This window comes from Centropristis striata, chromosome 13 (assembly GCF_030273125.1).
Source record: "Centropristis striata isolate RG_2023a ecotype Rhode Island chromosome 13, C.striata_1.0, whole genome shotgun sequence".
NCBI lineage: Eukaryota > Metazoa > Chordata > Actinopteri > Perciformes > Serranidae > Centropristis > Centropristis striata.
In genome coordinates this window covers 7,263,845-7,275,620 of record NC_081529.1, presented here as the reverse complement: position 1 = coordinate 7,275,620, position 11,776 = coordinate 7,263,845, and the positions used below count along the sequence as shown (strand labels likewise).

Here is an 11,776-nt window from a genome sequence, read left to right as displayed (position 1 = left end):
CTAATGAATCTATAAGCACCATGTCAGGATATCGTGTCGGGAAGTTGTGGAAATAATGCTGCAAAGTTAGGCTTTTTTTATGTTTCTTTTTTTATGAAAATGCTGCAGTTGTTGCCGTCCATACATATTTGATATCAGTTGAGTTCAGTTTGACTGAATACTTTGTTGGTCAGTCTGTGGGTTTGACTCTCATTGTGGAGAAATAAAAAGACTGAAGTGAGATAAATAGACTGAGAATTTTCTCTTACTGGACAAAACAATTCTTGATTGAATTTAAGTTTGTGGACACAAAATGCAGTTAAACAATTAAATCACAATATATTGTATCACAATACTCACCATATCGCAAAACGCTTAAAATCGCAATAATATCGTATTGTGACTCAAGTATTAGGATAAAATCGTATCGTGGGGCCTCTGCTGATTCACACCTCTAACTAACAAGCCATTAACCTTTTTTTTAAATCAGTTTGTGGTGGTAGTGTGTTGTTTTATGCTGCAGTCTGCTGGGGAGGCAGCATCAGACACAGAGATGAAGGCGGTTGGACAGACTGGTCTCAAGAGCTGGTTCTGTGGTTGGAGCCAGGTTGGACACACTGGAGGAGGTGGTGGAGAGATGACCTGTCAACATGTTCCAGGCCATCCTGAAATACCCAGATCATCTACTACACAAAACCTTTATGGACCAAAAAAACAGCAGTGGACGGCTCCTCTCTCTCTGTTGCAGGACGGAGAGATACAAAAGATCCTTCTCTCCTACAGCCATCAGGCTGTCTCATTCTGACAGAGATTCTACCAGAATAACTGAAGTTACCCTCGGGGATAAATAAAGTCATTTTGATTTGATTTGATTGATTGATTGATTTGATTGAACCTGCCTGGATAGTAAACTCAGCAGCAGCAGCAGCAGTATCTTTATCATATCCTGCTCCACTGCAGTGCTTGACTAACCTCTCCGAGGAAAACAGGCAGGGCAGGCCTTCAGGAACTCATGGGTGGAGGATAACGGGTTACAGCCTGCAGCTGGTGCTTGGTTATTCTTCTCCTTTGTTGCCACAGAAAGAATAAGATTTCAGTTAATGCTAACAAAACAGGCAAAAACAGAGCAGGTAACACAAGATGGAAAATCTGTCTTACTTTGTAATTATTCTTTGGACATCGTATTACTGGAGTTACAGCAGTGTGAGAATCTGTGACACCTGAGGAGCAATGACAGAAAATAAATTCTATAACCATGTAAAGTGTGCACACTTTGTAGAAAAAGGGTTAATCCATCAGTGTAGTCTTTTGAAAAAGGGGCACACTTATTTTAATTGCTTAAAATTCAAATTAAATGTGAACGCAGCTTCTAGATCTGAAAAGTGAAGCCAATGCGGAAGTGCCGTAAACCTGCTGTCTTTCTAATGGCCAGCAGGGGGCGACTTCTACGGTTGCAAAAAGACTGACTTTATAGAAGTCTATGAGAAAAAGACCCTTCTTCTCACTTAATTTATTGCCACATTAAACATTTTTCTAATAAGTTTCTTGTCTCAATCAACTACTTTCAAGTCTTCTTTAATACAGCATGATGTTCACTGAGTAAATTATTAACCCATTTAAAGTAAAATAGCAGGGTATGCTTTAGGCAGAGGCTAACTTGTGATGGACAGGTCGCTACCTAGCCCGCTGCTAATAAGCGCCAACCTCTGATCCAAATATGGTCACTTCTGGCTCCAAAAAAATGGGGCTTGTAAATGGTAGTCCTTAAACCGAGGTCCACTTCTTTTAAACAGTCTATAGTAACTGGGTTAAATAATTTTTTATTCTTTATTATTTTTCCATTTTCAGGATAAAGTTCTACTGTGCAATATCTGAAATACAAAATACTCAAACAAACAAACCATAACAACAACAAAACACAACCCTATCTGCAATAAATGTGAACCAGCAGCCGTGTAAGTAATTTAATTATTTAATGCATGTTTATTACGTATGTATGTGTCTTTCTATATTTTTGTAAAGTCTTGTCTGTTTCTTGAGCTGCTGTGACAACTAAATTTCCCCACTGCAAGATAAATAAAGTCTTATCTTCTCTAATTGATTTGTCATTAGCTGAGAAAGAATAGGCCTTCTTCTTTGCCAACAATTAAATTAGTGAATAAGAAATCATAATCACCAATTGAGCTGAAATCAGACAGCGAGTCCAGGCCTGAACCCCCGATGGAGAACGCTGGTAAAGCTGGCACAACACCATCTACTGAGGGAAACGAGTCCAGGACATCGAGAGAGTCGAGCGGTTCTGCAGCTTTCACACCAGTTTTAGTGGCTTCATCACTCTGACCACCTGGATCGGATATATGGTCCAGGGGATCCAGTTCATCTAGCAATTCATCAAGGGACTTTTCACCTGCACCCAGTTCTCCTTTGGACTCATTCAAAGCAGCAGCAGCACTTGGAGTCGTATCCAAGAAGTCATCGAGGGAATCAAGGCCATCCAGAGTATCCAGCCCCGCAGAGGTCAGTACCAAGTCTGGAGCCTCGGCACCACTTCCAACTCTAGAGGTCAAGAGGTCGTCTAGAGCATCCAGTGTTGCCGGTGTGGTGCTGCACACAACACCTGAGAAGGAGTCCAGGGAGTTGAGTTGGCTGACGGCGGAGCTGAAGAAGGCCGGGGGTAGCTGGGGCGTCGGGGCTGGAAGGACAGGAGGAGCCGTGTGTTGGCTGGTGGGAGTCCTGCTGGGGACTGAGAACGCTGCCTGGGTGGAGGTCTGGGTGGAAAACACAGAGAAGGAAACTGGGGGTGAAGGTGGATGGTTGCTAACATACTAGCATATCTACTTTTGCAATATTGTTAGCACAGGTTGTTCAGCTTAAAGTGACCCAAAGAAATTATTCATGCAGCTTAAAAAAAAATAAAAGGTACATTATTAGCTTCTCAAACATTAAAAAGTCGTTTCAACTGCATCACCAAAGAGCAATTACTTTGTTTTAGAGTAGAGAAAACGGTTAGGTCTTATAAATAAACTAAAACATAAAAAAAACTTTGTGTATGGGAACAACGTTTTTTAAATACATGTCTAATTTCCAAACTTGTAGAGACTTGAACAATACTACAATTGTTATATTCCCTTCCAGTTTAGTAATCTTTTTTCGTAATCTCTACAACCAAGGACCTTTTTTCCATTATCAGTGACAAAAGTCAAAGCTAACCCGTTTGCGAGGACAAACACTGATTCTACCTCACTTGGCTCCGTCTCGTTAGGGAAGCAGTCGAGCAGACTGTCCAGGTCGTCTCCCATCACATCCAAAGTGTCCAGCGTGTCAGGTAATGAGGCGACGGCAGGCTGGCAGCTGCTGGGAGTTGGTGAGTGACTGGAGGACCGAGGCATGCTGGGAAAACTGACTAAAGAGAAGCAGTAGGGAATTTGATTAGAGCTTACCTGTAATTGATTTTGTGCACATATTTTAAGAAGTTAGTCATGAAAAAGGATGTGGAGTTATACTGAACATGCTTCCTGTATTGTTAATGCAACACAATTCTGATGAAGTCAAAGTGAAGAATTCCCACCTGGTGCGAGGCCCCTCAGAGGATTCAAATTGTTTCCTACATGAGCACCAGTCACCTGGAAGTGAGAGGGGAAAAAAACATTAAGCAAAAAAATATGAGTATGTATAGAAATATATGAGAAAATAAGTCAAGGCTCGAGAAAAGATATCTGCAAATCTGATCCTGTGATACTAAATCACAGATTTCAGAATCAAATTTTAAAATGTAATCCATATATAATAAAATAATATACAGTACAGTGCCTAGGAGAATTGATACTGGTTTGAGGGTGGTCACACCAAATATTCAGTTGATTTAGATTTTTCTTCTGTTCACTCACTTTGCATATTGTTAACTGATAAAAAAAAAACTATTAACATTTCTATTTTTGAAAACCATTCTTATTTTACAGCATTTTTTCACACCTGCCTAAGACTTTTGCACAGTACTGTATATATATATTTTTTTTTAACTCTTTTTATTGATTTTCCTCATTTTGAACATAAAACATATCAGACACTACAGACACCATACACATTTACAAGTACACGTTTACATAAAAAGATAATTTAAGCTGTATTAACTTATGTATCTCAAAATGAAAAGTAGAAAGATGTAGGAGATTAATAAAAAAAAAAAAATATTATACCTATATATATGTACCCAAACATGTATACACTCTTCAAAAGTAAAAATTAAAATAAAAAAATAGACACAGGAATAAAAATAAATATAAAAAATAAAAGTTATTTCCTTCTATTAAGAGCACTTCTATAACTTGCTTAAAAATAATCAACAAATGGTTGCCAAATTCTATAGAGCTTTGTTTCCTGATTTTTCAGTAAGAATCTGATTTCTCCAGCTCTAAATGTCTCATAACATCTGTCATAGGATTTTAATAAGTTGGGGCTGCCTTTTGTTTCCAATTAAATAATATCAATCTCCGCCCAAGTAGGATGACAAACGAAACCATACAACATTCCATGTTGCTTTTCATCATGCTTGAATCAATAATTCCTAGAACCGCCACCAATGGATCTACGTTAATAGGTCTATGTAAGATATTTGATAGAGTCTGAAAGATATTATCCCGGTAATTTGATAGCTTCGAACAGCTCCAGAACATATGACCCAGTGTTGCTGGTCTGAGTCCACATCTGTCACATGAAGGATCTCTGTGTGTATTTTTTTAAATGGTCGTGAATGTCACAGAAAGTGTGGAACTTGCCTTGATGGCTTCAGTTGTGTTTCCATTTGTGACCCCTCTGGTAATAAGGGAGGGTTCCTGGCAAGAAAAAATAACAAAATAACTGAGCTGAGAGACACAACTCTGCACCATGTCTGCATTAGAGCTACGCAGTATGACGATATATGCCTTGAGATGACAGAAATAAGTGAACAAGCAGAGGTTTTTCTTTACAGTACAGACATATCTCTAGATTTTGTAAGCCCATTGCACAAATAAATGAAGAGGATTTTCACATAATTGTGATTTAAAACATCCTGACTAACAAAACAACTGGCACGTTTGAAAGGCATCTTATCTAAAGCCCCAAAATGACACCACATATCATAGCCAGAAATAATTGGGTTTTCAAATTTCCAATGGTCCTCAAACAAATCCTGTTCATCAAATGCTTATGTAAGGAAAATAATCCATTCTCAGCTTAAACTGGTGATATTTCATCACTTTATTTTACATTTCTCTTAAGACTTTGCAAAAATATAAACCATTTGCACTAACCAGATCCTTTTGAAAATATTAATTTTGCAACTTGGCTGAGAAGTTGTAAATCAATAAACAAATTGGCTTCATGAGCCCAGGCATCAGCCAAAGCAGATATCTCAAATTGGCAATAACTGGCATATTGTTGTTATTTTTCTCTCTACTTCTAGCCACGAGATACAGCACATACGTATATATTACAGTGAAATATAAGGCCCAGTAGGGGAAAGGTAAGGGGAGCAAAAAACTCCCTGAAACTGATTGGGGTTCAGAGTGTTAAGGTTTTTAATTAACTGGATAATACTAATACTTTTACGACAAAAACGCTAAGCCCTGATTTATCGATATCACAATATGATACAACTTACTGTGATTTTATCCATGCCCACTCGAGACTGCATCTCATCTACACATGTAAAAGCTGAACACATGCATTCCTTTGTGGGAAAAAAATGAACCAATAATCATTTTACTAACCTTTGCACCGACGTATGGTTTTCGTTTTTTTAGTCCCAGATGGATGGCCAGCTCCTGAGCGAGGTCGTTTACCTGTTTGTCCTGTCAAGAGTTTACCAGAAAAAGAACAAATCAATCCATTGCACAAGCTTATAATCTGTGACTTTTACCATGTAGTGCAACCCACTTATCACCATCTTGGAACTGGTCCACAAAAGCAATTAATCTCAGTTTGTGTTCTGCATTCACTGTTCATGTAAACAATGCTACAAAGAGACCTGAAAATCTTATATGTTAGCATTTCTCCAATCCGCAAGATAATAGATAATGATCTTTATGGTTTTGACAACAACAAAGTGTCTGACTCTCCCTATCCGCTCTTCACTTTACCAGTCGAGTGATGAGCAGACAGTCTGTGGTGCAGTTGTAGGCCTCCTTGTACTTCCCGAGCTCCTTCAAACAAAGTGCCTTCCTGTACAGCGCCCTGCGGCTTTCCTTACACACTGTCAGAGCTCTGTCGCAGTCCTTCACGCCTTGCTCATAGTCCCCCTGTGGGAGACATGAGAGATGAAAGAAGAGGACATGGTTAAAAGTAGAGTCCAGCTCTTGGTGGCACACCTGGTAGAGCGCGTACCACAGAGGCCCAGTCCTCGTAAGCGGGCGGCCCGGGTTCGAATCCGGCTCGTTGCCTTTTCCTGCATGTCTTCCCCTCTGTCTCCCCCTTTCACTCTCAATATCTCTCTCTCTTTCTCAATAAAGCTACAAAATGCCCCAAAAAATATCTTTAAAAAAAAAAAATAAAAAAAAAAGTAGAGTCCAACCCATAAGGGATTATTGAGGCCAATGCCGATACTGATTTTAGAGGGGGGTAACTAATCGATAACTAATATGTTGGCTGATATATTTTTTTTGTGCTGAAATTAAAATAGACCTTTTAGTATGTGGATTGTGCACTGATTTTTCACCACTTGTAAACTGAGGGAACTACTATCTCAAACATAAAACTTTACTAAATAATATTTAACATTGTTATACATTATTATACATAATACAATGTATTACATGTTCAGCCAATTCTATAAATGATAACTGAGAAAATAAAGCATAAATAGGGATATATTATGTATTATAGCTATATAAACGACTGTTCAGATCCAGTCAATTCCTGACAAAAAAATACAAAAATGAATAGCTAACACCATTTCTAAATCACGCAATCAAGCAACATTTTCTGCATTATATATTGTGTAAAAAAAGTTTTCATAAAAGCACATATCAAACAGCATATACACTGATACAATATGCCTTTAATAGGCCAATAACAGCCGGTAATATCTGTCAACCGATATATCTGTGTTGTTTCTTAGAAGCACATTCATAGTTATAGTGCGAGGACAGAAAAGCCTCCTTTGTTTATAGAAAGGTTTATAGTCCATGTATAACTGTAATATTTATTGTCCAAGGAAAAAAAGCGTGAAACATCTTTTCCCATCGAGAAATGTCTTTTGATCCATCCTTTCCTCTTCTTCAAAGAAGACACACTCTGCAGTTCTTCTGTAACTAACACTATTCTAGCATCTACACTAACCTTTTCAGGAGTTGCATTGTTGCTGTTTTGAACTATAAGTTGCCTGTGTGACATGAAATTTTATCCTGTGCTCACTGTTTTGTGCTACTTTAAGATTTACTCCTGAATTGTTACAGATATGCCTTGGCCTCTCCTTGAACTCCTTCTAAAATCCTCCCTGTGACTCTTATCATGGTGATGAATAGTCTCCCCCTCTCTTACTACATCCATGTGCTGCTGTGGTGTTGGTGGAGCAATCCCCTGCACTGTATTATGTACGTGAAAAACATGTCTGAGCCTATCAATTTAGGTATAAGTATGTCTTTGTAAGAGTATTGTGATAGAGTTTAAATGCTTTTGCAAGGATGTGATTTTTATTTTATTTTTTTATTTTATTTTTTTAAACAATTTCTGTCTTTTTATGTTTTGATGAAAAGACTTGACATGTTTACAAGATGTAGAGCAACATGTATGTGCTGTTTTGTTTTTCTTCAAATAAAAAGTTTAATAACAAAAAACATGTCTGATCAGAAGCTTCATTGGACTAATTACAGTATGTTACAGCACATTAAAGGTTGAATAATTACCAGTAATTTTCATTGACTGTATATCTTTAGTTTGGCTCCTCAAGTGACTGACTCACACACAGAGCAGGTTTGGGTGTGAGGGAGCGTCTTTTAGTCACAGCTCTACACAATTTGCTTAACAGCTGTCTACATCTTTACCCGTGTGTGTCTGAGCAGCACTAACACTCTCTGAAGCAGTCTGTTTCTGAGCAGCGTGTCAGCATGCAAACACACAGGACCAGTAGAATCTCACCATGATGTGGTAGGCAGCGGCCCGGTTGACATACAGGCTCTCCAGCAAAGCTTCGGGGATCTGGATGTCCTCTGCTTGAGCGTAGTTTGAGACATTCAGGCCTTCACTGAACTCTCTCACCGCCTGCTCCCAGTCACTGTCTCTGAACAAGGCGTTGCCCTCATCCAGCAGGTTGCACACTAAGCGGGTCAGGAAGTCCTGGCATGAGGAAGAGAATGAAAGCTGTTGGTGCTGCTGTCCCTAAAACTTTGAGCACTTTCATGACTAAGAATAAAGGCTTTGAAAACATCATGACGTTCACCATTCATCCTATTCATACTGGCCGTATGAATCATAACTCCAGCGTAAGAAACAACATGAAGCTTCAGCAGTCTGCATGACAACAAGACTGAGTCTACAGATGGGCCATGCTAGCCACTGTGTGAGGTTGAATAATACAGATATGATGCAAAGCAGCGTCTGCCCGCCATTTTCACACCATTCTTGCTCGCCATTTCACACGTTTTTGTCCTGTAGGTACTTCTAACCGAGAATATGTCTGAAAATGAGAAGAGCCTAATGTTTGAGCCCTCTTGGCTTTAGTTATCTGCTACTTCCTAGTATAAACACTTAAATAACACAGATTAAAATCAATATGACCTAATCGTTGGAAAAGTCACTACACTGCAAAAAAAGAAAAGTTGGGTGAACTCAAAATTTCAAGGCAACAAACTTCGATAAAATTTTAAGTTGGACAATTAAACTAAATATTTTAAGTTTTGTTTTTGAGTTTGCTCAACTCTGAATTTCTCTGGCACGATTGTAACGCCGCTATGAAATGTCAGCTAATGTTGTGACCACAATTTTGAGTTAGCATTGATACGCTAATGGCTACTCTTGTAGCTGTAACAAGCAGCGCCGCTAGCATCAGTTAGCCGCTAGCATCAGTTAGCCACTAGCATCAGTTAGCCGCTAGCATCAGTTAGCCGCTAGCATCAGTTAGCCGCTAGCATCAGCTAGCTGCTAGCTTTCGCTAATGACCGAATTTCACAACAAAGAAATGAACAAACTATTGTCCCTTGTTTTGAACCCCAACTTAAAGATATAAGTAACAACAACTCACCAACTTGTTTTTGAGCAGACAACTGGCTCCCTTTGTTGTGCTAACTTACATTATTGCCCTAAATGTCAATAATTTATATTTCCAAGTTTTACCAACTTAAATCACTGTTTTAGGCCAAAAAATACAAGTTGGCTTTTTTGCAGTGTAGTAGTTGAAATAGATATAATAACAATGGACTCGGCTGTTGGGAGGCGGGGTTAGCTGCTTGCCTACAGATGCAGAAGATACAGGGAATTGATTTTTTAAAAATACTTTACTGCAGAAGTTAAAAGAAATTTTTATTTGTTTACATATCATGTTCTTCATACTTGTAGAATTCCTGCATGTAAATATTTTCAAAGTGAGTAACTTATAATTGAAAAATTAAAGTAAACAATAAGGTACATAAGTAGATAAATGAATAAAGAAAATAACAGTAAGGAGAAAAATAAAAGAAGGAGACTAGTATGATGATTGACGTACATATAAACACTGACTGTACATAGACAGGGAATTTTTGTCATGGAAGTCGAACGTTGTTTGGCTTTGTGCCCCACTGAGCAACTTAAATAGGAATAAACGGGGCTCTGTCTCCAACATTGTTTCCAGTTCCCTAAAAATTAGGGTTGCAAATGCTCACCAACAACCAGACACTGGACCACGGTATGGTGTGTCCGAGTCTTAGGCACAGTGGTGCTTCCAGCTAAATGCATCTAAATAAAAACAAGCTCAAAATGACAAATGTTGAATGCTGACGTTAAGCAGGTATATGTACCTTGTTGTTTGTCTTGTTTAGATTGACCTTATGACACTAGCACTTAAAAAAATGTATAGTTGAGGTTGACGGGAATTGTTACTGATTTACGTTTCACCAGGTCAAAGGTCAGTGGATCACTAAAGTCATTGGGTTATAAATCGTCTGGAAACCATGCAAGTCTGTACAACATCTGGCCCAAATCCATTTATTAACTTTAAAGACATATTACTTAAAAAAGGAATAGAAGGAGGCATAGGAGGAGTGATTAAAACGACCAGTAATTCTTTTAAGTACAGTAAGTGAGTATTAAGACAGAAAAAGATTCTAAGACCAACACTGCAGATCAGAAGTGAAAGGACAAAATATGTGAGTAAAGTTCTTGATTTTACATGCAGCAAGTGATGAACAGAAAGATGGAGATAGAGGAATTTTCAGAGTAGGGCTGGGCGATATATATCAATGAAAAAAAATATATATCTATGTGTTTTTTAAATGTGATATGGAATTAGACCATATCGCATCTATCGATATAGTTACATTTTTTTCTTTCTTTATATATATATAAATGTTGCCCTTACTAGGGTTTGTCATATTTAGTTCTTTTGTAATGTTTGTTATTCTTTTCTCATATAAATATATTTATTTCAGAAGAACATTGGCCTAATCTATTTCATAAGCTATTTCTAAGACATTTTGTATTTAAATGTGCACTTTATGGAGCTTTGATTTAAAAAAAAAAAAAAAAGGTACTCCTGTTGTTATACAGTATTTATGTTCACTTAAATAAACGGTTAATAATAAATAAAACTACTTGTGACATGTCATATTTCGCTTTGACTGAACATCTGCTCTGATAAAAATATCGGGATATATATCGCATATCGATATTCAGCCTAAATATATCTGGATATGGCTCAGCCCTATTTCAGAGAAACACAACTGAAAGTGAGGACACAAATTATGACCAAGTGAGTGCACAGCATGCATAAAACTCAGAGTGAAGAGAGAGTGGAGAAAGACATAACAGTGTGATTGGAATAATAGCTGGTACCTGGTAGCCCTGGGGCTCTGGATAAGCCAGGGATGACCTAGAACACAAGATGTAAACTCCTTTAGAAAAGTACAAAGACACCATCCTTATCAAAGATAAGAACCATTCAGGGCCAAAGCAGGTTTCACTTTCTGTCAAGGTGCACTCAAAGGATAAAAACAACTCACTGTATAAAGTTTAGAGATTTGTTTATCTCCTCCTTGCGTTTCTGCCTGGCAGGGTCCATACTTGCTCCCTGGGGAGAAGACAAAAGATGCCAAAAGTCAATCTAAAGCCTCACTGAGGTTGTGTTAGTAGTGCTTATGAAATGTAGCTGGTGAACGCCCACTTCCTTCAAGAAGAGCAAGTCAGAAAAACAACCTTTGCCACTTCGTGCCAAGACTCTCCCTGTGTTCATTTTTATTCAGTATCAAATAAAAGCAAAAACCTCCAGCATGCAAGCCCCTCAGCTCACCCCCCATATTTCCCTGGCTATCTTGGCGTGAGTGGGCCAATTTCAGACGCACACACCTACCCAGTGATGTGAGGAAGTTCATTGAACCGAAGTTAAGTTTCAAAGTGTTTCATTAGGAGTCCGAGGGGGTAAATGGAGAAGGGTCCTGCAGAGAGGAGGTGGTGCTGACGTTGCTATACAGCGAGCCGAGGAGGACCAGACCCGCCGAGGCTTTATGTCCGACTTCACTTCCCACAGTTAAGTTTCGATTCCCAACAACCCCAGTTCATACAGGAGCCAGCTGCGGGCCTCTTCTTCTTCGTTTCCTTTCAGGTTTTAGGGCGATTGCAAACGTTTTGG

At 38.6% G+C, this 11,776-nt stretch overlaps 1 protein-coding gene across 1 annotated transcript in view; it reads right to left on the bottom strand.

Moving 5' to 3' along the window:
• The window catches only part of LOC131983659 (zinc finger CCCH domain-containing protein 7B-like), a 21,670-nt gene extending 9,981 nt beyond the window's left edge, over window positions 1-11,689 (bottom strand). The window contains exons 1-12 of the mRNA XM_059348424.1: window positions 11,498-11,689; window positions 11,151-11,218; window positions 10,984-11,020; window positions 8,095-8,292; window positions 6,099-6,257; window positions 5,730-5,810; window positions 4,755-4,811; window positions 3,548-3,602; window positions 3,219-3,382; window positions 2,156-2,747; window positions 1,138-1,199; window positions 952-1,045 (exon numbers count right to left, since the gene is read on the bottom strand). Of these exons, the coding sequence (XP_059204407.1) occupies window positions 952-1,045; window positions 1,138-1,199; window positions 2,156-2,747; window positions 3,219-3,382; window positions 3,548-3,602; window positions 4,755-4,811; window positions 5,730-5,810; window positions 6,099-6,257; window positions 8,095-8,292; window positions 10,984-11,020; window positions 11,151-11,209 (1,558 nt within the window). The 5' untranslated portion in view covers window positions 11,210-11,218; window positions 11,498-11,689. The remainder of the gene's footprint in view (window positions 1-951; window positions 1,046-1,137; window positions 1,200-2,155; window positions 2,748-3,218; window positions 3,383-3,547; window positions 3,603-4,754; window positions 4,812-5,729; window positions 5,811-6,098; window positions 6,258-8,094; window positions 8,293-10,983; window positions 11,021-11,150; window positions 11,219-11,497) is intronic.
• Between the last annotated feature and the right edge of the window lie 87 nt (window positions 11,690-11,776).